This window comes from Micropterus salmoides, unplaced genomic scaffold (genome assembly GCF_014851395.1).
Source record: "Micropterus salmoides isolate LMB-PRFRI ecotype aquatic unplaced genomic scaffold, ASM1485139v1 Ms_hic_scaffold_22, whole genome shotgun sequence".
NCBI lineage: Eukaryota > Metazoa > Chordata > Actinopteri > Centrarchiformes > Centrarchidae > Micropterus > Micropterus salmoides.
In genome coordinates, this window is record NW_024041373.1 from 15,774,275 (window position 1) to 15,801,160 (window position 26,886).

Below are 26,886 nucleotides of genomic sequence, written 5' to 3' on the forward strand. Positions count from 1 at the left end.
GCCCAAATGAACAAACTGCTCAACCGAGTGCTTTTGTCACTATGTTGAATACATACATACAAAGAAGAAGAAGAAGTAGTTGTAATAGCAGTAGTCTTCTGGTTTGTTAGAAGTAAAAAGAGAAGTGAAATTTGGACAAATGGAGGACTACATGGATTATTTAGCACAAAAGCCAACAGAGCGTGTCCGCCACCATAGATTCTCCTGTGTGCTTGCAAAGGGAGAGGTCAGTGGTGACTGATGGTGCAGTCATTTGAATCCCCACCTTAAATCTTACTGCAAATGGAATATATATATATACATATACACACACTACAAAGAGAGGAATAAAGTGTACATGGGACATAAAGAAGTATACAGAACAGTTTACAAATATATAAGAAGACACAAATAATTGAAACTTTGCTAGGGGTATTCTACAGGTGAAACTCGAAAAATTAGCATATTGTGCAAAAGTTCATTTATTTCAGTAATTCAACTTAAAAGCATGCAAAGTGAGATATTTCAAGCCTTTATTTGATATAATTTCGATAATTATTGCGTACAGCTTATGAAAACCCCAAATTCAAAATCTCAGAAAATTAGAATATTACATGAAATCAATAAAAAAAAGGATTATAAATACAGAAATGTCATCCCTCTGAAAAGTATAATCATGCATATGTACTCAATACTTGGTTTTCACCTGTATATGAAATAAAGATATTAAAAGAAGACAGTTTTCACAGCCTTTTTGTTGTTGGATTTAGAAATTAAATTGATATAATGTACAACCTTGTGCATAAAAGGTACAAAGTTTTTACTATTGAATTTACATTTATGAATGTAGAATTTTGCTTTAGAATTAATTGGATATGGGACGATGCGAGGAGCATGTGAATGCACAGTGAGCAGTCGGTTGCAATACGCAACCCTCACTACTAGGTGCCACTAAAACTTACACACTGAACCTTTAACTGATGTCACCTGGCAAGTGATTGAGTGCAAGAGGCTGCAAGGGCTCAAAATGCAATAAATGGGAATGGCACAGCACTTTGCCATGTTAACTTCAAAATGCTGAAACATGTTGCACACAATTGTGGGTTTGGGACTTTTTATTTTATGTTTTTTGGGACGAACTGCCTGATTTATACTTTTTGCAGGTTCTTGCCCTACAAAGTGAATGAGAGCTAATTGCCAGTAATTATCTATATTTGTCAATAATAAATGTAATATTGGTGGTCAAAACAGCACCACTGAGCAAAAACTAAAATAAATAGTTGAATAGACTAGGTGTGTAATAAGGTTATTGCATTGCTCTGATTTCATGTGTTCAGCCCCAAGACCTCACAGACTTACCGGGAACATGAGTCCACTGTGAGTGTGGACATTGAGATTGCCCTTCAGTTTGTAACGCAAACTTTCTGTTAAAAGTTTAACCTGTGACAACTCTGATGACATCACTATGATATCATTAGGGTTATTTTTTCTAACTTTGGAAAACTGTACTACTGAGTAGTACTTCTTGTGACAAGTAAACAGAACTTCATGTGTAACATCGGTGGAGTGACACTGGTTGGTTCATTATTCTTCTCCTCTAATTTGTGTACAAATCTAATCTTTCCCCCAGTTTTTGTCCGACAATGTTATTGATGATTTAGTACGTCCCCTTTTGGCAATCTTGGACAGGCCAGAGAAACTACTACTTCTCAGAGAAATAAGGTGAGATACAGTGTACAGTATATTACTGATTAAATGTGTAAATTCTGTAGGTATAAATATGTATGTGAGTAAATCTAACCGACTCTGATCATATCCTCTGCAGAATGCTGATACCTACTACTGAGTTGGGTCGTTTTGACAGCATGGTCATGCCCTTTGAGCTGGAAGCGTACGATATTCTAAAGAGTCGCTCTGGTAAGCAGACAAATGTACTTAATATCACTTTTTCTGATTTTCTTTTTTAATTCATACAACTTGACGTTAATACACTATTTCCTGTTCACATGAAAGAGATAAATGAGTAAGAAATATAGATGTCCAAAAAAGCAGGTAATATTACACACAGCAAAAAAAAATCAATGCTATATTTTTAGTTGTTTATTTCTCCTTAGTACGTTCTCCAGCTCTGCGCTCCCCTCGCGGTGGAACCCCTCGACGTCACCTCATCACTCCAATCCCAGGTACATGGGCTGTATCCCTCTTACTCTCACCCTTTGACTTTTTTTTACCTCACCTCTTTCTTATGGATTCCTCTCCTGTCTGGTTGCTGGCTTTTCACTAATCCCAGAGGAATCTGAGAAACACAGAGAAGCTGAAACCTCTCACACACACACACACACACACATATGCACACAGATATACACACATTACCATGCACAGAATATCTCATGTTTCCTGTGCATGCGCTGAAGCAGAGGCTTGTGTTACATCTCTGTGGCCAACAGAAAGGACTGAGACGTGCCTGGTTGGCCAATGTGACACTACAACAATACAGTGCTTTTATCATGCCTTTTCTCATTCAAGAGTCAGTGAGACACAATCAATACAGTCTCACTTTAGACAGACTGCAGCGATCTGACTCTCTAAAGTCACAGGTTAGGGGTCACGGGGTCAACAATATGAAAGAAGAAGGAAGCTGACAAGGCATCAATGAGGTGCCGGTTTTTGGAAAGCTGAGATGGCTGACATCGCATCACAAAAGGGTGCAGACTTTGAAATTTTTTCTCCCTGACTTCTCAATAAACTGTTGAATTAAACCTCATCAAATAATATAGTTGATCCTGTAGGGGAAAGAAGAAACATATACACATCTGCTGGTTTTAGTGGTCGGTAGAGTGCTTATTTTATCCGTATGTCCCATCAGTATATCCCTATTTTACAGTAAAATTATATTGTTTTGTTCTTTTATACTGTTGTTGTTGTCCCTGACAATTTAGTATTATTGTCCATTATTTTATTCCTACATTTCTATGTCCAAATGTTAAAATGAAATCCAATCCATATTTTGTTATTCAGACAATGTAGTTAGTGTTAAATCACCCACTTTTTGCCGTTCAAAGGACATCCTTGTGATCCTTGCATCCTTCGCATGTATGTAATGCTTATAGCTAACAATGTTGTTTTTTTACAGTTAAATATGCCCATTGAGGAAGTAAAACTCCTTGCACCATATAATGTAGAAATTGCAATTGTGATGACAATGCTAAAAGGTAGCTCAGTACTAATGGAGCTTGTTTTAGCCTCAATATCTCAGAATTTACAGGGGAACTCCACTAATTTTACACATCAAAGTATAGTAACAGCTCTTAGAGAGTATTACTGCATATATGAATAAAGTTGTATAAAGCATTTGGTGGCTCCAGAGGGAGCTGTGCGAAATCTGGGGCAGCGTTAGAGGCTCTGCTTGAGGCTAGTAACTGGAGGCCAGCAGCTCAAGGCTACAATAGCCATAGCCATAACACCCGTATATCCAAACCGAACTGTCGGTGGTAAATGTATTGTGGGTAATGTAGGAGCTGGGTTTTGACATGGAAGAAGAATGCATGGGACAAAAAAAGATCTCTGATTGTGCTGCTCAACTTTGATCCTTCTTTTAAACTGGTGGAGGATTTTTTTAACTCATGCTGACCGGCTGTTTTGACTCTTTACAGTATTTATATTCTGAAGTTCTACAAAAGTTCCACATCTGAAATAAACTTAAACTTTCATGTTTTTATGTTTGCACAGACTACAGGGGTGGGTTCCACCTCCAGCCGGTCCAGGACACACTGCGGGAGCGTCAATTGATTGAGGAGTTGGAGAGACTACGCTTGTCCGGCCATCAGTCCAGCCATCTGCCTCCATCACGTGCCTTCACCCCTCTCTTGGATGTACCTGTGGACAACTACGCCTCCTCCACTGTGCACTCCCGCTCCCTGAGCCCCTCACCCACCCACAGCTCCCTCCTCACAGGATCCCCACACAGCACCCAACGTGGGCACCAACCCCAACGCCCAAACAGAAGAGAGAACGGGGCATCGCAGTATGACAAGGTCTCCTTGTTGTCGGTGTCTGACAGAGGAGGCTCGTTCGTGGCTCCTGAACGTGGGAGGTCGCCTGTGAGGAATGGCCGTGGGAGAGCGAGGAGGGAGATGAGTCCTGACAGCATAGATGGCAGACTGAATAGACAGGAGGGCTACACTGAGGTCAGTGTACATGTTCCTTTGCGGCAGCGAGGGAGAACCCCTCTGGCTGATGTATTTGAGCCCCAGAGAGACAAGAGTCCATCCAGAGGCAGAGCAAGCAGTCAGCAGCTAAATGGACATTCACAAAATGCTCATGGTGTGAAAAGAAGAGCAACTCTGGCACCTGAGGACTATGAAATCACCACTTTCACCATCTCTAAAGCCAAGCAGTCCCTGGGTGAGTATAATACAGAAACACATGTACTGTTTAAATATTGTAAAACTCTCTATTGTTTTCCCATATCCATTACATCACCAGTAGAGGTCAGGGCATTACTAAATTGAAAGAGATTTGGAAGCTTTAAATGCTTTAATGATAGCTGAAAAAGACCAGAGAGAGTATATAAACTATTAGACTAGTTTGAATACAGGAATCTGGTACTGTCAGTACAATAATTGTATTATTTCCCTGTGTGTTTACAGGTATTAGTATCTCTGGAGGTATGGAGTCTAGAGTCCAGCCCATGATAAAGATTGAGAAAATCTTCCCTGGGGGAGCTGCATCTACAAATGAGGCCCTGAAGGTGAGCATGGCAGAGACAGTACACAGCAGAAACACCTCAAAATATTACAAAAACGTATGTTAATTCAATGTGATAAAGGCTAAAAAAGTGAAAAATTCAGATTCTTAGCCTTGAAGTAAAATGAGACAACATGTGGTAAACACGTTTAGATGTCTGGTTGGTGTGTATTTTAAGTACCTGACGTCCGCCCGTCCCTGTGGTTATGAGTTGTTGCTATCAGTAAGAGTCTTCATGAGGTTGAAAGTGTGCAATGAGAAGTGGAGAGGAGATGAGTGGAAAGCCATCTCAAGTAGCCCATCACCTCCATTATTGATGAGGTACACAGGTGCTGTTCTGCTAATGCATTGGTAATATATGGACTGCACAGTAACTTAACAGTCGTCCTTGGTCTTGGCCTGGTTCACTTAAACATACATGATACACACACTCATTCGCAACAGTTAACCAGAGTCAAAAGTACAGTGTTAAAACAAAACCTGCATTAAGATGCGTGTGTTAAGTGAAACTAAATGTATATCTGCAGTAATAGGTTACCTATGTACACATGTGTGTTTGTGTGGGTTAATTTGCATGTGCTTCCTAACAGCTAGCTATCAATTTACAACTGCTACCCAGGTCTAATGCCAGATTAGTGTCTAACATAGGGGGGGGGGTCCAGTATCTGCTCAGCCTTTTAAGAACTTTCCTTGTCCATACCCCGTACACACACATGCCCATGCTCACACCCACATAAGCACCACACAGTTTTGCAAGTATTTAGTCCTAACTGAAGTATTAGACAAATTAAAGATTTGACCTGAAGGTTAGGAAAAGAGGATCATGAAAGTTATTACAGTTCATCCTGAGGAGAACATTAATGTCTTAATGGTAATCCATCCAATAGTTGTTGTGACATTTCACTAAAAAAACACAAATGTCAACCTGATGGTGGTGCTAGAGGAAAAGTCAAGGGATCGTGACATTCATTAGGATATATCCTCTGAGAACCATCAATGTCTGTACTAAATACTAAAGTTGAAGAGATATTTCAGTCTGGCTTAAAAGTGGTAGACCGACATACCAACATACTCATCAATGACATCCCAAAAGACAGAGAAGTTGTTGGTTAGTGGCCTCAGACACAGCTGTATACACCCTACTGCTGTCTGTTGCCTCCACCTCACACCTCGCAACTAGACATGTCAGCTCGCCCATATCAGCTTCCTGTTTCAGTGATATCTCCCCCTACTCTGCTGAAGGAAGTGAGACCAGGGCAGCTTGGTGTTAACATGCATCCTGTCTCCTTAGACCCACATGATAACATGTAATCTGCGAAGAATGTTGTTTTGTATGTGTCTTTCCTGTTCATTACACTCCGCCACCTGCTTTTATCAGCGGAAATCTGGACATGAGTGTGTCACGGGCCTGCATTTAACTGGCTGTGTAAGAGGGCGTGGTAAGTAGTGCAACATGTGACAGAAGACCTACCTATTCAACGTGTAGGCTTGTCTGTGGAAAAGTTTGGTTTACCCAATTTATAAAAAAACAGTTTACCATTGCAACTACTGTTACTAGTCCTTATAAAAACTGTTAACACTGTGTTATGCAGATTATGCAGAGTTACTGGTCCCTAGCCACGTTAGCAATGAGACTCCATGGATGGTAATTTTAGATGGTCAGTCAGTTGACCACTTTGGTCTAGAGTGAAATATCTCAACAACTATTGGATAAGTTGCCATGAAATTTTGTACAGATAGCCATGGTCCACACCTAAAGACTTTGGTGATCCCCTGACTTTTAATCTAGCGCCACCAGCAGGTTGAAATTTGTGGCTTTGAGTGAAATATCTATTAGATAGATTGGCATGAGATTTGACATGTGTTCTCCTTGATGGACTGTAATAACTTTGGTGATCCTTTAACTTTTCCTCTAGCGCCATCATCACATCAAAATTACAAAGTGATAAATACTTTGGTTTATGTAAATGCAAATCTAAAGACATTCCCATCAGCATCAGCTACACTTAGTTTTCAGTGCTTATTAGCAAATGTTAGCATTCTAACAAGCTAAACTAAGATGATGACCGTGGTAACATTACTAAACATCAGCATGTTAGCATTGTCATTCTGAGCATGTTAGCATACTGACGTTAGCATTCAGTAACAGTGGGGGTCCTTGGCCTTGTTGATGAGGCAAGCTGCAGATAAAAATCAACTGTTCTTATGCCGTGAGGTTTTGGTCCTAATGAACCACAGCCTCCTGCCAGAAATCAGTGAACATGTTTATGGTATATTTACTAAGAATTTTACAATTACTAACTAATAATTCATTTATAATGAGGTGCAATGCTGTTGTTTGTGTGTATGAATGCATGTCTACTTATAATAAATAATACACACAGCCAATGCTTCTCCTTTCTTTTGATAAACAGCCTTGTTGAATTTACTTGGCCTGGTAAACCACTTCACCGAATTCCCTTCCATGCAAGCTGTAGTAATTTTTTACAGTCCATGTTATTTTTGGATTGTGACGTCCATTGGCTAGAAAAGAGGAAACCTCATAAATGTGCTTCCATAAATGGCCGTAAAGAGGATGGGGCAGATTAGGTTGGGATCTATTTAATTCAAATAAATTACTTTTCAAAAATGAAAAAGCACTTTTAATCTCCTCTTTGGTTAAATGGATCTAAATCTTTTGATACTGTTCTCACGGAGGCTAGGTTATTGGTGAACACCAGACTGCGTGATGAGCTGCAAGAAAACCTGTCAGGACACAGGGCGGCACAGATCCCATCCTCCTGTACTGCCCAAATATTTTTGGCCCATAATAGATTGACTGGGCTGACTACTTATTTTGTCTAATGACTGGAAAGGAAAAGGGAAAGGGAAAAATATGTGATTGGTGGAGATACAACAATGGCCTCGGCCTTGCGTGTTTCTGTGTTATGTGTTGCTAACCTTCACTGAGGTTGAGCGCATGAGGCAGGTGCATCCTCGGCTAACACTGATGACATCAGAGGAAGTTCCTCTCCTCTGGGCTCTTAAGTTTTGCCACTCGTTGCTCGCATCCTGCAGGAAAGAGCAACAAAACTGTCCCAACTGTGTGTGTGTGTGTGTGTGTGTGTGTGTGTGTGTGTGTGTGTGTGCGTATGTGTCTCTATATGTTCTTCTTTCAACAACCTCATGCTGAAGGGTAAACTTTATATGTGCACTTGTGACGGCCTTCAGTGTGAATATATCAAAGGAACAGGAGAGCCCCAATTCTCTCTGGCATAAATCAGGTTCCTGCTAAGGGACACAATCACTGCAGATTTATGGAAACTATAATGTTGATCTGGAAAGAGACAAATTGCTACAGAAAAAGGAGCTACAGAGGGAGGAACATACAAAGATATATATAATCATGAAATATGGATAATAATCTTACTCAGATTTTTTTCATGTTGAACACACTTTCACGTGTGTTTGCATTTGCAGGCAGGGTATGAGCTGTTGTCCGTGGACGGCGAGAGTCTGCAGGGAGTAACTCATCAGCACGCCGTGGATGTAATTCGCCGCGCATTCAGCAACAAGACCAAAGACCCGATGGTTTTTGTGGTCAAGGTCCCCAAGGTCTCTACCACCCCAACTAGCCCCAGGAGAACTGCTGACTAACCTCTGTGTGCCTCACAGCCACACTGTACTGAGACATGAAGGTCACCAAAAACCTGCAACTCCCGTGGGAGTGAATAAACTACAGGTTTCACTCCAGAAGGGAAAATATGGGCCAGGTAGATCTCTGGCCATAGTGGAGATAAAGGGATGCACAGAAGCATTTGTCCTATGAAAGGCAGAGTTATGACCATAAGTAGCAGGAAACATGTCAAAGAGAAAGGTGAACAAGCAGGTTTTTAAGACTTCAGTAGATTATTTATCAGGATAAAGATTGTTATAAATCTCTTTTGCTACGATGAAATGTAAGATATTAAATGTTGCAACTGCAAGACTTTCATAACATTCTTAGTGTTTTAAGCAAATATTTTACTAAACGCATTCATTGCACATTAACTAGACAAAAAGTCAGTAATATCTGTTTTATGATAAGATTGTGAGGTTCATGAACTCCTCCTTGGTTGAAATTGTGCCACTGTTCGATGCGTGGCAACCTTGCCGTGACCTCCGAGCACCGTCTCATTGTGGAGCCAGTGGTCTGCACTGTTGGAGCATCTCAGCCCAGCAGCAGCCCCGTAGGCCTGCCAGAGGGAGATTACCCCAGTCTGCGTTATGAGATTTATAGATTTATACCCAGATTAAACCCCTGTATTATGTCAAAACTGATAGTTTGGGTTTAGTGGATGTCTGGGGAGATTATTACAAATTGCTGCTCAGTATTTTTGTGCTGTTTTCTGGCAGAAGTGCTTGTGCTCTGGAGAAATCCGCCACTTTAGAGGCTTAATTACACCACGCTGTGGACTGAGTTTATGTAGACATGTGGAGGAGTTGGAAACACATGTCAATGATAAATGCAGGACATGAAGGCCAGTGGCACAGTTTGAATCAAAGTAGGGTAGAGGAGATATGGGCAGCAAGGTAACTGGAATATAGTGTGCATAGTGCCTTACTTCTGCAGACGGCCAGTTAGGAAAACACTTTTACACAAATTTTTCATGAACTTGGTTTTGATAAGTTCTAGAAAAGCTCAAGGTGAAATGTTTCTATTTAGACATGCAATTAAATTTAAAGATGAAACTGAGTGTGTCTATGGCTTTGAGTTATTTTAAAGGACTTCAGATATTTACTTCAATGCAGTAAACACTCATCCAGTATACTTTACAGGTAAAATAACAAGTTCAATCAACTGAATTCTAAGGTGTGACAACTTGTTCTTTAATTAAAAACAGTCATTTGTACAAGAAATGTACACAAAAATATACATGACAACTACATACTTTCTGAATTACTGGAGACACAACGTAAGTAACCTTTTTTTAAAAATGCACACAAAAGGATGAGAAAATGCCACAAAAAATAAAAGAAGTGTTACGTTGCTTTGGTCTAGTCACAGTGGCTACATTTGAAATAGATATTTTGTCTAAATAAAAGACAATGTCACTCTGTTATATTGTTTAGTGTTTTACATATTTACACAGAAAATGGTTATGCTAAGATGAAGAGAGCGGAGATATGAGGGGAAAAAACAGAAGACTGGGATGCACATTTTACAGTGAGGGTGTCAGTTTGGTTAGCAACACCTGTGCTTGTTTATCTGCACCTGTGCTGCATCTGTGGTGAGCGAGTAACAGTCTAGGTCTGGTTAACAAATTGAATATGGTTGGACAAACCCAACTTGTTCCATTCAGAGTCACTTCCCGTGGCTTTTTGTTAACAATTGATGCACAGTGCAGACTTTTAATATTCCACAAAACCTCCCAGAACACAGTGAATATGGTAATATCATGCAAAATGTAGACCAATCAAATATACTGATCACATTTTCTGAAAGGGGTTTGATTGAATTTCCCAATGTAGGAAACTTAACGCTTTCTTGGTTTCAGCTCCGACCTCAACTTAATGAAGAAGTCACTCAAAAATAACCTGTCTCATGCATGTATAAGCTAATGACGTGCACAAAACCCAACAACGAAGACGTTTTTTGTGTGATGTTATGATGCTGACGATAAAATGACGGATCAATCAAAATGGAGAGTCAGCAGGTCACAACTGAGCACAGGATAAAAACCTCCCAACTGCTTTATCAAAGTTTGGTCATTAGAGTGTAGGTTTGTGTCACAGATTATTTTCATGCATTACAGTATAAGGTGCACTCTTTCTATGCTGCTACCTCCATTTATAACTGAACTATCATTTGAAATCTTGGTATGTGATATATATAAGTCTATATATATCAAGTCTTTATACTTTGTATATTAAACCCACACTTATACCAGTACTACAACAAAATATCTTCAAGTGCTATATATAAAAAAATATACAACATCTCCTCCAGTATATAGATTTCCATTTAACTGTTATCCTTGATATAGACTCTTTGTAAAATAAAAGTTCTCAGCCCGATACTTTTTTCCCCTGTAGAGACTTGCCATGCTCAGTGTTACACACAACTCTGCATATACTGTGAGAAAACATCAACTCACAGCTTCAAATGTTAACATGCTTTAACCACACCAGTTTCCATTTAGGGCTGTAACAGCCGACCTGTCTTGAGGACATTCAGTCCTAGCGCTATTACATCGGAACAGGCTTCTTCTGAAATCTGATATAACAAAGACATGCAGACATGCCAGTCCCGTTACCTGTATAGGAGTCAGTGAACATCAGTCCAGTGGAGACTAGGAAGACTTTAAAAGTGTTATTTGGCTTTGGGCTGCCAAAAGCTAAATAAAGACCACTAATAGGAAACAAGGGGAATAAACGGAAACTCTGAATAAGCATGCCTACAGTTCAAACACCGGCTTAAATTTCTCAGTGACGTTGCAACCAAACTAAGAGCCCCATTTTTTGTTTCCTGATATAGCACACAAAAGAGACAGAGATGGAAAGAGAGATGCTGTGATCTGCTTCCTAGCGCTACATAATTATAAAATGTAAATGTTTGTCAGAGCTTGCTGCATTGTCTAAATGAGTTGACACATTGATTGAGTGCAACTATGTGACTGTTGGTGGTCTAGAAGACATGAGCAGCGTTGAAATAGAGCATTTAAGTTAAACGTTTGGTTTCTGTGTCCTCTGCAGGGTTTGGGGAAGCGACAGAACAGGATGTCCATGTGTAAGCAAACCAAGAAATAAATGTCAAAACTGGTTTGTTTAAGTTTGATGATTTGCTTCACAAGACAGACAGCTGTGTCCCGATCAGAGAGGGGGAAAGTTGTGCAAAATGATACCGTGTTTCCCTTGGTGAGCAGATTCTTTCATTTCCAGTGATGATCATTTATACTGCATTTCTGTGGAGTGGTAATAGCCACAATACATTCTTCTTCAAATAAACACTGCTGAGGAAATCCTTTTATAATTTGTAAAATTAAATATACTGTTTATCGTCAGAACACTATGAAATACAAACTGATGGTGTAATATTTTCCCTTTAGCAGTTACTCGGAGGACTAGAGTGGCGGTTGTCAATGAGCACAGTTTGGACGGGTGATGAGGTCATCATTAATAGCCGCCGGATTTGTTGATGGCACTACTGTCATGATCATTACATGCATGCTGGTGTACGGGTGTTTAACCTTGTGTGCTACCAAGAAAGGTGTGACTGCGCTTTCACCAGATTGCTGTGCGTGTAGTAAAGATTTTTTGCTTTAAGTTCCCGTAGATTTTTCAATACCCTGATTTGAACATGATTGAGAAAGAAACACTTTTTCACTGCTTTTGCTCCCACAGAAGGAAATAAGTCTTTGTGTTGCCTTTATAGTGGAATAAAACCCATTAAAAGCGGGGACACCTTGTAAGAATGTACCTTTGGGAGATCTCCCTTTTGACAGTGACATGTGGTGAGTGCTTGCTCAGTGGTCCAGGAAAAGCCACGTGGAAGATGGTGCAGCATTTGGCCTGGAGTTCAATGCTTGGTTCACATCCTCAGAGTCTTTTGTGAGTTGTTTCCAGGTTTCTGTGCACATATTACTGTAAGTGTGTGTTTTTAGATCTCAGTGGCGGTGATTTCCTCAAAGTGGATGTCATTGCTGCCACTGTGGACATCATAGTCCTCCATGTCCCTGTTTTCCAGCTCCAGACTCAGCTCCCTCATCACTCGCTCAAGGTCCCGGTTTCGGCGGTACATCTGGATGTAGTTCTGCTGCAGCTGTTTCTGGTAGCGGATTACCTGGGTGGAGGGAAGTACAGTACGTAAGTAAATAGTTATGGAGGATCAAGGTAAGATTTCAAATTTGTTCAATAACCCTGTCTATATTGACATTTATGACATTGGATGAAAATGACAAAGAGTGACATTAATCACCAAAAGTCTTCCTTTCTTACCTTTTCCTTTTCCTCCTGCCACACTCTCCTCTCATCGTCAAACCGTGAAAGTTGCTCCTCACTAGTCCTCCTCTCGTACATGAGTTCAGCCTTCAGCCTGTCCACCTGAGAAAAAGAGATTAATGATCATTTAATCATTAATAGACGAGTTTGAGATACTTTTAAAGAGGTGGTATTTTGCTTTTTGGCTTTTTCCCCCCTTACACCTTTTTTGTCAATGTAATAGTTTTGCAAAGTGAAAAAGCCCAAAGTCCAGCCCAAAGGGAGTTCCCATCTCCCACAGAAAACTCTGCTCTACACTGCCTGAAAACAGCTCATTTGTAGTCCAGCCGTTTCCCTTTTATCCCTGTGACGACACATGGATGAAAGCTAAATGCGCCTCATATAACGTTCACCATGCCGCAACTCCGACACGCCCTCAAAAACACAGGTGGAAAAGCACTGGCCTGCAGCACACTCCTCTCCTCTCCCTTCCAAACACTAGCTACCCTCCAGGCAGTCAATGGACATAAAGTTGTTACTGTGATGTAGAGACGGAGCTCGGTTAAAACTTTATGGATGAAAAATACATTTGTTACAGATTAATAACTCACCACTCTGAAACTCTTGCTCCAGTCTATGTTTCCAAGCTGGTTGGCAACATTTACAGCTGAACCAAAGCTGTTTATGGGCTTCTCGCTGACCCGCCCTTCTCTGCTTCTGATTGGCTAGTAGTCCTTAACTAGCAACTGCGCATGTGCAACTCCCAACAAAGGGATGCATCACTCCATAGCTAAAATGAAGCCTTCAACACACATGGTGAAAAGAGGAGCTGCAGCAATGTGCAGTATGACAATAAAAATATGGTGTTTTCTGAAAATTAAACCATGAAAACCTGTTCTGGTACAACCCCTAAATAGGATTTTGAACCTGAAAATGAGCATAATACCACCTCTTTAACTACTTTATTTACTTTTTTGTAGTTTCATCTCTAACAATGCAACCTATGTGCAAAGTAATAACTACAAGTGTAAAATAAATGTAGTGGAGTGAAAAGTATTAAGTACTTTAGTAAGTAAATATTTTCTTCTGAAATGTAGTATAAGATGGTATAAGTATAATAAAGCATAAGATGGAAATACTACATGTACATGTACCTCAAAACTCTATTTAAGTACGGTATTTTAGTAAATGTACTTAGTTGCTTTCCACTCCTGTACGGTTTCATTTTCAAAGCTGCAGGAAAAAACATGTACCTGTTGTCTGAGTCCCAGCACTGTTTCTGCATTCTGCCTCTGTGCCTTGGCCTCATCACTCTCCCCTCCCCAGACCAGATGAGTCTCCTCTCCATCGCGGTACACACAGGGACTGGGACCGCCCCTTCCTGCCACACTTCTACCCTGTTGGAGGGAGAGGCTCATGCATTGTCCCTTCATGGTTGCATTTCCAGGTAGAGAGAGTCCACAGTGATTGGACAGAGTGTCACGGAGGCGGGCTGACTCCTCCTCCAAACGTCCCACTTTGTCCCGGAGCAGCTCAGCTTCGCTCTTTCGCCTCACAAGTTCATTCTCGCAGACTTCCAGCTCAAGAGATCGCGTCCGCATGGCCGCCTGGGCCTCCTGGGATCGAGCCTGGCTGGCTTGCAGTTCAGAACGGGCTTCTCGCAGCTGGGCCTTCAGCACCACAATGTCTCCGGCCTTCTGGCTGAGCTCCGACTGGATCTCCTTCAGCTGCTGCTTCAGGAGGGAGATCTCTCCTGACTTCTGACACACCTGAAGGGACAAGAGAAGAGCATGTTACAGAGACAGGTGGAAATGCTGAAAATACAGAACAAACTGTATCTTATGGCAGATTAAATTCTGACATTTTGGATTTGCTTGCTCCTTAAAGGTAAACCTAAAATTCCTTCGGGTTTATGAGATTATGAAGTTAATTTAAGCCTACTATGTATCACCTCTGACTTCACACCCTTTTTCTAGGAGCATTTTATGCTTTTATTAGTGAGTCAACCACAGCAAGAATGGTAGGCAACAACGTACAGCAAACACCAAGTGTCTGACTCACCTCCCATTTTGTCTCTTCCAGACGTGGGCCCAGCTGCGTCTGCTCCCTCTGGATGGTGGCACACCTCCTTTCTAGTGTCTCTCTGTCCTGCAGCAGAGAGGAGAAGTCCTCCTGCAGCTTCTTCTTCTCCTGCTGTAGTTGAAATACCTGATGACAGACACAGTTCCATATTTTATAAAACAGATATGTCGATCTAGATAAGACATGCACCCTCAAAGAAAGAATCTCCATACCCACAACTAAAGCACAAGACTAGCAAAGCAATAATGTGAAGATCTCTATGTACATAACAAATTTTCAGCTTAGTAGGTTAGCTTAGATGTTCATGTCAAATTGATATAAGACATCAACTCCTGCAAAATGATAAAGTCAAAATGAGCTGCTGCACTTCTTACTAAAAAAATGAAATAATTTCAAGAAATGTTTTTCTTCCTAACAGATCAGATCAGTTTTGGGGGGGAAACTCTATTTTTCATTTTCATTTTCCCCACACAAATCTCTGTCTGTGTCAATGTTTTAAAAGCTTTTTAAATATTTAGCATACCTGTAACTGTAGCACCTGCTGTGCCCTCTGGGCCTTCTGAGAAGCCTGCTTCATCTTTGTTGCACAGTTCTGTCGCAGCTCCTCCATCTCTCTTTCACAGCGACGCTGCTTCTCCTCATACACCTTTCAGAGCAAAAGATGTGTGAAAGGTCAGAGGTTAGTAATTCATCTGCACTAACATCACATCAAGCTATTTATTGGGTGTTTTTTTATAACCTGGCAGATAGCAGCTTCATTCTCATCCAGATTTTCCCGGAGCTGCTGGAGCTCCAGGTCTCGTTCCCTCAGCTTCTCCTCGAGCTCTCTCACCACCACCTCATAGCCCTCTGTGGGTGGCGGCGAGTGGCCACAGGACCCGCTGTCCGACAGGGGCTGCCCACGGCCACTTAGCGACCCCGAGCCTGTGCTCTTGCTGGATGAGGAACGTCCACTGTCTGAGTTAGTGTGGCCATGGCTCCCGCTTCCACCTGAAGTGTTCCGGCCCAGGCCCGACACGGGCTCCAGCTGGCCCCCGGAGCCAGACCCAGAGCTTGAGCCCTCACTGGGGGCCAGACTGTAGCCTGTGCTGCTGTGAGTAGGGAGGCTGGAGAGGGAGTTCCTCCCTGAATCTGACATGGAGCAGGACTGGCTGCTCCGAGCATTGCGGCCTCCGCAGAAGGAGTTGCGCTTCCCTTCAGAGCTGGAACCGCTGCTCCCTCCGATGGCATTCGTTCCGCCGACACTGTTGGATCCTCCAAGGGGCAGCAGGAGGTTGAGGCTAGCCTGGCTCTCTGACAGACTGCTACCCCCTGGCCGGGGTGACAAGTACTGGACAGAGTGACGATTCTTGGGAATGACAGGTTTGAATGCTGTAGGACGGATCAGCACTTTCTCCATGTTCTGAAAGTGCAAAATTATAATAAAAACAGCATTAGTGATTGATAAAAGCTCAGCTGCACTAATTAGCAATGGCTGAATAAAACTCAGGGGTGAGTGATATGCTGGCAGGTCAACCCTCAAGGCTCTGATTAATTGAACTTGGTTTAATTGATATTCATGGGCTTCATTAAACAATTTTCTTAATGATTTTCCTATCATCTAAGATAGAAAAACAGGCAAGAGAGGAAGAAAGTGAAAGAGGAGAGGACAAAGAAAATCTGATTAAAGGGCAAAGAAACAAAGAGGAGGGAGAAGAGACAAGAGGGGGTGAAAAGCTCCTCAAGAGTTTTGTGAGCATTTTTTTTAATGATCTTGCTCAGGGTTCACTAAATATGTCACTGAAAGCAAGGTGAGTAGCTTTCAAACAATCATCTGAGCCTGTGATTCCCTCTGGATCGATGGAAATACATAGCCGATTAGACAGCAGCTGTAAAACATGTCATGTTACAAATGCTCATGTTTTCTTATGTGTTTCGTGATTACAGTCTATATTCCAAGGAAAGCAGAGAAAAAAGTCTTTGCTTTGATATTTAATGTCAGAGAGTGTAATATTAAAAAAAGTTTTAAAATCATGTAAAATAAATAGCATTTCTTAGAGTCTGTCCTATTGTATAGAAGTTTTTAGGGCACATACAGACAATTGAGGATTAAGAGTTAAAAAAAAATCTGATAACAATAGCAATTTAAAATAAAAAAACACTAGCTTTTTTCGAGATCTTTCAAAACAACCTCAGCAATATCTCACAATCTTTATCAGCGTGCTCATGAAATGAATACACTGTATCTAAATGTGGTTTGGCGTTTTTGCACTGCAGGTTCTTTTTACTTATCAGCCATACAAAATAGCCTGATACATCAGCAATAAGCTAAATAGATCGGCCTGGCTCTATAATGTACTCCTCTTACCTTCTCTAACTGTCCGGACACCGGGATGAGTTTGGGAGGAGGCCCTCCAATGTTGCCATTCAGAGTCCTGTTGTCCCTTTGCTCCTCCGAGTCACTGCACGGACTTGTAGTTGCCAGCACCGGGTTGTCGTTCCAGTCTCCAACCACCACCTCATCGCTCACATACCCAAAGTTCCCACTATTGCCACCACCTACTACTCCAGAAACTGTTCCACTGGCTGCCCCAGCAGAGTTACCAGGCCGGGGCTGCTTCTTGGTGGGCAGCGGTGGAGGCAGAACCTGGGCCTGGGGATGCGTTTGGTTGCTGATGACTAGAAGCTGCTCCAGGGAGCTCCCGCTTCGGAGGGTATTATCCTGGAGCCGGAAACAGCTGGTAGCCGGCGTGGAGCGGCGTGACTTGGAGGTGAATTCGCTGGCGGCCCGGCAGTGTCTCTCCTGGTATGTCCGGCCTGATATGAGACTGCTGACAGAACCCATGGCTGTCCCAGAGCTGCAAGGACCACAGGGGTCAGGACAGGGGCCTGAGGGGGAGTGGGACGATAGCGGCCGGCACTGCTGGACGTCGAGACCTGGATTGGGGTGGTCAGTCACGGTCACAGGTAGTGCCTGAACCAGAGCCATGGCACCCTGACAGCGTCAGACACACCACACACTCTGATGAGAGAAAGAAAATAAGGACATTTTTAATTTATACTGTAGATGCAACAGATATGAGTATTACATGCTCTGTTGGTCTTTCATTCAGTATTCATGAGATATAATAACTGCCAATGATGTCACAACCAGGTTTATGGCCCTTTAGCCTGCTAAAATGTATTTAATATAGTTCTACCAAATCATTTATTCTTCCTTCTCTGACTGATTTGTAACTTGACTTTAACTGAAAATTTAACATAAACTCAGAAATCACAACATGCACAAAAAGTGCTGACTAGTACCCAGCAAAAACTGCTGCACAGACCACACATAAACATATGATGTAAAGAAAACTGAAGCCTACAAGCCAAATATCGTTAAAATCTTTCACCACTGTAGCGACACCAGACTGAAATGTGATCAATTCAGAGCTTTTTCTCTGATTTCTCTAAGCAGGCAGTCAAAGAATATGTACAGGCAGTTTAATTTAAGACACAAGACAAAGACAGAGTTTAAATTCTGAACCATTACTGAACAACAGCTGGTTTTACGAAATGAGTTTACTATTGGGTCGTGCTGAAGACATATTGTGAGCCAGGTTCAGTTGTGATGAATAAGTTTCGGAGACTGATGAAGACTTAACATAGCAGGTTTTCTTGAGCCTGGCCGAGCAGATACAGTGCCAGCAAACAACATGTGAATACGTCAAGTGCCAACACCATCTTTTAATCCCTTTCATGTTTCTGTCTTCCCGCTAGTTCCTGTACATTTACCCTTTTAGGTCATCTTAACTGGCCTTAACCTAGAACAACAAATCTATCTGGTGTTTAGACTCCAATATACATCATATTGGAATCTGTTACTGTACTCTAATCTGTAAAACCAGTTCTTGTAAACATTATTGTAAGACTCAACCTTGCCAGATTCCCAGAGAACACGGATATCTGCTAGCCTGACACTCGAGTTACTGTCTCTCCCCAATTAGTCTGTAACTGTTGTCTCCCTAACAAGGACAGTTATATGTGAGAAATAACTAGAGCTTTAAGGTCAGTGAACACTTGTAGGGTCAGCTAATGACTCTAAGCTTGACCTGTCTTACCTTTCCCTGTTATAACAATTAAGCACCCTAAGAAATATTCTATAACAGGTCGTATTTTCCTTGAAGCTATTTTCCCCCTATATTTCCAAAGAGGCATACAGCTACCTCAGACAGATCACTTCAATAGATCTTTATAACAGTGGACAGTTTGACTCATCAAACACAAGTGTTGTGGAAACTGTCAACAAGCACTGAACATGTAATAAAATAATACTAACACTGCTGGGTTGAAGACTGACATATTGTACAATATGGTGTAAGTAATAATGTTAACAATGTTCCAGTTTCAGGACACCACTGTTACACTTGAATGGAACAGGCCATTGTTAACGTTATCAGTAATACCTGTGCTTTTACTCTATGACAAGTCAAAGTGTCAGTTGCCTCTACAGAACACATACATCATGCAATAAATAATAAGTAGAGATATAGTTTCTATAGTATAAAACTATTGCCTGAGGAAGACCTGTAGTTGGTTTACACGTTGCTGATAAAAATAAAAGGGAGCTGCGATTCCAGTGTGCAGGTATTGCAATTAGCAACTGTAGCATGCTAACACACTAAACCAAGATGGTGAACATGGTAAATTATGCCTGCTAAACATCAGCATGTTAGCATTGCCATTGTAAGCATGCCATCATGTCGTTAGCACATTAGAATTTAGGTTAAAGCACCACTGTGCCTAAGCACTAACCTGCCTAAGTAGTTATGTGTTAATGATACATTTTACTGACAAAAAATGTGTCTTGTGTGGATTCAATACAGATAATTTATTGAACCCTGATTTCATTTAAAGTTTTAATTAGTTTTTTCCTTGCAACAGAGCAAGAGACAAAACTAGAGAAACAGACATTTTGGTCACAGCAGGAAAAGCACAGGTATTACTAATAACGTTACCGATTGCTCTGCTTTAATCAGCTCTCCCAGTAAGCCACGATAGTGTGACAGTGAGCCAGCATGCACCCAATACCAGGAAAACTCTGAAACTGAAAGAGCTAAATGGAAATTAGCCATTTATAATTGTATTACTAACACCTGCTTTCCTTACTGTAGATGTAATACACTTAAACCAAACAAGAAAAATAATTATAACTGTTCTTGCAGGGTGCCGACAGATGCTAATGTGATTTGGGCTTAGCATCTCCTCCATGTGTTAAAAATATGTGATAAAAATATGTGAATGATACTCATTATATGGTAAATAGCTTTACTGTCCGCTTCAAATTATAGGGCTAATCATCTTAACATTATCCTTAAATTGTTCATATTAAAATGATTAAATAGAAATACATACATACATAATTTTTAATATTTGGAAAATTAAAATGTGACGGATTTACTGTACATAAATACTTATTACAATTAAAAACAATGTTCTTTGTAACAATGAAGCCAAATTATTGATTTTAGGCATGTTTTTGCTGGCAGCACTCATTAGCTACAGCCACTTCACAGCTGTTTATTTGAAACTTTTCTCCTGGGGGAGCATGTCTCCAGACCGTAAAGGCTCATCCCTCATTAAATACACTCTATATCTCCGGTGACGCCACTGCTAATTGTCAATGTCATTAACGAGACAGGGAGAGAAAGAAGAGGATGGATTTAGTTGGGAGTGAGGATGGAACAGACAGAGGGAGAGAGAATGAGTCACAGTCTTCACTGTCTGCAGCTGTTCTGTAATTTTCCTGAATGTCCCCGTCTGAACCTGGTGAGCATTCGTCTATGTATTACTTATAAAGGGGTTTAAAAACTTGTCAAATCATTGTTTCATGATCACAATGCTCGCACGCCCATCAAAAAATGTTTGAAGAAATGATTAATAGCCTCACTATTTTTAGGATGAGAAACATTGATGCATATTATTAACACAATAAGTGGCAGCAGATTAAGTCTTCCATTTGCAGATAGTATTATCGGGGCGACAGAGAGGGGACACATATCCTCAGCCTGTCATGCCAAGGCCAAATCTGTCTGGCCAAGTGGAATAATCCACGCCAGCTATGGCTGCACAGTCTGCCAGGACTAACACAATCATACAGACTGACACTCAAACACACGCACAGCAACGTGCACCGTCATAAACATCCACACACACAAAACAAAAATGGATGCATCAACAGCAACAGGGTGCACATCATATAAGTTGGTCCTGAGTCAGACAAAAAATATGTTATATCAAACTAAATTTTAACAGGCAGAAACCTCAAGCAGAACCTACAGTCTGGTGAGCAGCCAACTGCCTCATTCGGTTGGGTTGGGGGTTTGTGTACTGAAAACCCTTCCACATTCACAAACAAAGAAAAAACTATTGCAAAACTTCTATTATGACAGGCTAGGGGCCTTAGTATTCTCTAAACAAAGTGGTTTTCAGACCATCAAACAGTGTCTTAACTTTCTGAAACAGACAATCCACTTACCATGGACACTATAGCTAGCGATTGGCCAGAGATGTGCAGGGGTAACAAAGTATGCTATGATGCATGATTTTAACTTTAACGCAAAACAACAGCATGTATGCCCGACCAAAAGTCCCCATTACTAGCGTCACATCGGGAGCACCGGAAGATTTGCCGGTGGTCTGAGAGCTGTTTTGGCCTGCCATTAATTGTCAACTTGACCAGCGGCAGTGTAAATACTGCAAGATGTTTTTTAACACACATCAGGTGCGTCTCAAGGCCTTTTCAGACAGGGAGCAACAATCCGTCTGAGTACTTGCTTGGATCTGCCCTATAAAGAAAATATAGCTGTACCAAGAATTCAGTAGCAGTGCACAGAAACTACCCATATAGTGACTGGTGTTTACTCGTGGAGCACTTATCTACCTGTCTGTTCACATGGGGAGTGCAGGCTATAGAAAAAGTTAAAATATATTTTCTAGAAATTGTTGAAAGATAGATGTGTTTTGTTTTTTGTGCTGTTTACCTTATTGACACCAGTGAGTGAACATTTTAATCTATTGGGGTTTTTTTCTGTATAGGAGTGCATTTTGGACTGTTATACTTTGGCCTACTTTCATTGTTGTAGCTTATGTTCAGGGTCATGTGTGTGAAGTTTTTTGATACTTCTGATATGACTGAAGCTTGAATGTAAAGATAATCATTTGAACATTTGAGCAAAATGTATATCTCATTCTCTTTTTAAAAAGTGTAGGCCAATTGTTTTTGTCCCTAGCCTTGTGCTATGATTGGTGTATTTCTAGGGAGTTTTTGGTGCACCCATAGCCATAGCATACCTTGAAACACTCTGAACACAGTGTTCAGATCTTCTTTTATACAGTCATGCTGAATGAACTAGTTTGTTTCAAGCATACTGAACCCTTAAGATGTATGCATTGCAGAAATCAAAACGAGGCTAAGAGGGCAGCAGGGCATGTAGGTGGTCCAGTTCAGTCCAAATGTCAAGAATCTCTAAGTGGTACTGTGTTAATCAAGTAGAAGAAATTAAATACCCTGCATTTATGTATTAAAAAATACTTCACAACATTTCACAAACTTGTAGTGATTATTAATGGTGATTTTAGGTCATATCATCCAGTACTTAGTATCGGAATTGAGAAGAAAAATACAGCTTTCTAATTATTCGGCCATATTGACTAAACTGTAAGCATGTCTGTGAGTATGTGACAGGGAGTGAGGGGGAGTTAAAGAGAAGAGACAGACTTCATGAGTAAACATGAGTCAACGAGATAAAGACATGTGTGGTATGTGATCACTTCCCATGCCAAAATAATCACGCCTCTCAACCTCCTTTCACCTTTTATCTAGCCGACCCCACCTCTTCTCTCCCAGCCCTGACAGGGACCTCTCAGGCGGGGATAATAGAATTAACAACCCTCTGAGACCGTCAACTGTGACCCCCCCCCGATGAGCGGAGGGGAGCTGGTCTGATTTTGTCCTCCCACCGCTGTAACCTCCAAGGGTCTGGTATTGTTCTTGCTACTCAGGCAACAAATCCCAGAAGCCAATTTCCCCCTCTGATGTTGTTCACTGGTTGTTTCTTAAAGTCTTAAAGTTACTGAAGACCTCCTCTCCTCACCTTCTTGACTGCAATCCTCTGACAAAGTGAAAATACTTTTAGCATCCATCCTCACCGCCTCCTCCACATTTCTCATTACATGCATCCTCCTTTGCTGTCAGCAGCACAAGACAGGCAGAGAAAAACCAGTCACCGTCACTAAAAATAGAAAGCATCTCAAGTGCCTGAAATCATTCTGATAGTCTTTCATGAGGCGCTTCTCTCAGCGAGGCATTTGATTCGACATTCAAAAATAAACTCCAATAGTGTTGCTGCCAGCTATTGTGGGGTCAACCTGGGGCCACTCTACACCACATCCTGACAGTCTAAAACTATTAAATGATGCTGAATGGCTTAAAGGCAGCCTCACTGCTTCTGTCAGGAACTGTAAATACACCAAGTGGTTGTGAGAGTTTACCCTCCACACGCCACCAACTGGCCCATGATGAGTAAGAGCAGGACTGACAGAAGAAAGAGGTTCCCAGGTAGCTCTCTAACAAGATCCAGAAGGGGGTCTGTGAGGGGGAAATAATCTCGTTATGATAAGTCTGTTAATAACAGCTGTATTAGACAAGGAGAGGAAGCCCATTATTCCGCAGCAGCAGATCGCGCCTCGCAATCACACGCAACCTCCAAGTTGCTCCGGAGACTCAGGACAGAGTTAGAGAAGCGAGAATAAGGCAAAAGAGAAAGAAGTGGGTTTGGGGGTACAATACAAAGGCAGGCAGGGTGGGGGTGGTGGTCAAAGGCTTAGGGAAATTCCAATATCAGGTAGTCCAAAGAGAGGCTCTAAAGAGGCCTGAGCTCTTGGGAACACCGGGCATCTATAATCCTTTTTGGTCATTATTTGGCCAGCAGACAGACACCAAGGTCTGAGCAGCTTAAGATCGCCTAACAGCAAAATCAAATGTGAAGGCAGACGACATTTCCTATCTAAACCATCGCCTTATTGCTTAGCGCCGAACACATTACTTGTGTCAGTTTTCTTTTCTCTCTTTTATCATCTTCCTTCCACATGTCTGCCTCTTTCAGATGTTTTAACGATAAGAGACAAGGAGCAAAAAAAATTACAGCTGAAATTTACACATGGGGCCTTTTAAGCTGAGGCCACATGTGCAAGAGTTTCCGCTGATATGATGTATCACTATGAAAACAAATCAAGCCGAAACGTCTTCAGTCCTGCAAAACCAGAGAGGTCATGGGTGCATGTTGTCAAGCTTTGCAGCAGCAGAGACCTACAGCAGAGCAAAGGTAGAAGATTTATTGTGTATATTTTTGAGGAAACCTGTTGAAACTTGGATAATGTACAAACTAGCCAAGTGTGATGTAGGGCTGCAACTAACGATTATTTTGTTTATGGACTAATCTGCTGATTATTTTCACGATTAATCGACTAATCGTTTATAAAATAAAAAGGTCAAGAAATTGTGATAAATGCTCATCACAATCCTCCAGAGCACAAACCTTCAAATTGCTTCTTTTGTCCAACCAACAGTCCAAAACCCAAAGACTCTTCATTTACTATCATAAATGAGAAAAAATAGGAGAAATTACTTAGATTTAAGAAGATGAAAGAATCAAATTTTTCCCATTTTTGTTCAGAAAAATTGACTGAAATAATTAATTGATTATCAAAATAGTTGTCGATTAGTTTTCTTTCGATCGACTAATTGACTAATGGTTGTAGCTCTAGTGTGATGCTAGCTACTGTGCTTATGCTTGGCTTCGATCCACAAAGATACAAACAAATGCAATGTTTCCTGTGTGCTGGCTCTGTTTTGAACTGAATTTATTCGCATTGTCAAACAGGACAGGAGCAAACCAACAAATAATGGCAAACTTATTTGCATTTCTCTACAGAAGCATACTCCCTAGTGATGGTAATTGTAAACCATTACCCCTACATATAGCCATATATTGGTTACAAAACATTCTGAATAAAGCTAGGGCTGCGTTTGATGATTATTCTCATACTTTACTCTCTAAATTATTTATCGAATTGTTTATTCTATAGATTATTTCTATATAAGCAGGTACTCAATTTAAACTATAAAGCAGAAAAAACAGCAAGTCCTAAAATTGGAGAAGCTGTAAACAGCAAATGATTGGCAATTTAAAGTTGATGATACACAGGGCAACTTTTTGAGCAATATTGTTGGTGGCAAGTCCGACTATGCTTTGAACGGATAGCAGCGGGGCGGGGTGGGGGGGATAACGGTAGTAATCTTTACTCATTACCATTGACGGCAACATTGCCCAACAACATTGCTCTAAAAGTTGCTCCTTGTATCATCAGCTTTATTCAACAAATATTTTTAAATGAAGACTCTCAATATTCTGTAAATCTGACTTATTTTTTGGCAAATAACATTCACATATTAATAACCTCCTGTGCATAATAACTGTCTCTTTAGCAGCTAAATGCTCCACTATGTTCACCAGCTAGTTACACATAGTTATTTGATCCATTGTTAATATAAAAATATTGATTAGTGCAGCTTTAACCACTGGTAAAGGTGACATCTTCTTGACTACCTGCCATGTTTTTAGGGTCTTGCCACCTCCTTCCTCCACTTTCATCCCTCTTTCCTGTTCCTGACTATTTTCACCTACGCCCCTTTCCTCTCTTCTTGCTTCCTGTGTTGGCTTATTGCTCCACTGCTCTCCAGTCACACTTTCATTTTCCATCCCCCCTTTCCTACGACTCCCTGCTCACTGGTCTATGCATCTAGATTTTCATCAGTGACTTCTTTAACCGCAACACCACAGCGTGACTAACTGAAGGCAAAGCCAGTGTGAAGACGAGAGCAACAGGTGGAAAGTATAAAATTTTCAAATCAGAGCAGGCACGGTGTGGATGAGGGCAAAAGTATCAGCATGTGAGCAGTAATGAGAACCATTCATAAAAAATGTATTTGTGTAACTTTTCTTCTTCTTTGATGGGTGGTCACTGCCCAATAGAATTTAACTGATGCAAAGATAGTAGTCAATGGTATCCAAACACTTTGAGTTTCCAAAATAAAGCAGGATATTGTGTGTAGTAAGTTATTGTGCTGTGTAAAGTTGAGAGCTTGTTCAGACCAGCCTTGATTAATCATGAGACCGGTGATCCCAATGGATGGAGAGAGTCTAACAAAGAAAGAGAGACTGAGGCAGAGAGAAAGTCAACAGGCTAGGTGAGTCACAATAATCCCCGATGGCTGCTAACAAAAGAAAATCCACAAGTACAGGCAAAGCAGCAGCACACCGACACACATAGTACCTCAGCAAGGCAATCAGTCCACACCTAATCTACACTCCCATTTATTTGTCAAGCATCTACTCACTGAAACTCAACAATAAAACTTCAAACAGCCAAGAAAATGGTATTGTGATGAAGTCAGCCGACTCCACAGTAAAATGAGAGAAGTGTTTTAATCTTTTGCCAGAAGACCTGAGGTTATAATATGCCTCCATTCCAACACAATGACTATCTGTCTGAGTGGTCTCTCACTGTCACCTACCCCCACATGGCTTGGCTTTAAGATTTTGCAGAATGTGTGTGTGTGTGTATGAGACTGCTGAATGCATGTAAACGTACTCAGTTCTCATTAACCCCTCGCCTCAGTGCCAAGTCTCTTTTCATTCAAACCAGGGAGATATTGTCCTCTTTGGCAAAGTAACATGGCTGACATTGTAGCTTAACAAAAGTTGTGAGTTCTTGGCTGCGTCCAGGCTGCTGTGAAGCTCTAACTTCATTAAACCAGGTTTTTTGTGTGGTGACACAAACTGAGAAATAAGGTTTCTAAAAAGTGGTCTGTGCAGAAGTAATTGGCAAAAGGTCCTCCCACAGTTCAGTTTTTTCCCCTTCTCTTTTACAACCAATGTGTTGCTGTTGCAGACTTTAGCTGCCCCCTCTGTTTGGAAGTGTTGCAATAGCAGCAGAGGCCCACATTTTTCATGCGCCAGGCAAAATGAGATAGAAAGACAGAAGAATTGGGGAAAGGAAGGAAGAAAGAGAACGAGTGAGTGAATAGGTGAAGAGTGAGTACGTTTTCTGTACGTC

General features: G+C 41.2%; 2 protein-coding genes across 3 annotated transcripts in view; one reads left to right on the top strand and one right to left on the bottom strand.

The window, feature by feature from the left end:
• The window catches only part of LOC119917189 (PDZ domain-containing protein 7-like), a 30,876-nt gene extending 21,440 nt beyond the window's left edge, over positions 1-9,436 (top strand). Inside the window, exons 10-15 of the mRNA XM_038737343.1 lie at positions 1,610-1,701; positions 1,805-1,896; positions 2,094-2,162; positions 3,709-4,383; positions 4,629-4,729; positions 8,185-9,436. Coding sequence (XP_038593271.1) covers positions 1,610-1,701; positions 1,805-1,896; positions 2,094-2,162; positions 3,709-4,383; positions 4,629-4,729; positions 8,185-8,361 — 1,206 coding nt within the window. The 3' untranslated portion in view covers positions 8,362-9,436. The remainder of the gene's footprint in view (positions 1-1,609; positions 1,702-1,804; positions 1,897-2,093; positions 2,163-3,708; positions 4,384-4,628; positions 4,730-8,184) is intronic.
• A 115-nt stretch (positions 9,437-9,551) lies between these two features.
• Positions 9,552-26,886, bottom strand: part of LOC119917187 (leucine zipper putative tumor suppressor 2 homolog) — a 44,007-nt gene continuing 26,672 nt past the window's right edge. For both annotated transcript variants that reach the window (XM_038737342.1, XM_038737341.1), the window contains 7 exons: positions 17,093-17,746; positions 15,485-16,147; positions 15,269-15,391; positions 14,725-14,871; positions 13,917-14,432; positions 12,682-12,786; positions 9,552-12,526 (listed from right to left, as the gene is read on the bottom strand). In XM_038737342.1, the coding sequence (XP_038593270.1) occupies positions 12,344-12,526; positions 12,682-12,786; positions 13,917-14,432; positions 14,725-14,871; positions 15,269-15,391; positions 15,485-16,147; positions 17,093-17,713 (2,358 nt within the window). In that variant the 5' untranslated portion in view covers positions 17,714-17,746 and the 3' untranslated portion in view covers positions 9,552-12,343. The remainder of the gene's footprint in view (positions 12,527-12,681; positions 12,787-13,916; positions 14,433-14,724; positions 14,872-15,268; positions 15,392-15,484; positions 16,148-17,092; positions 17,747-26,886) is intronic.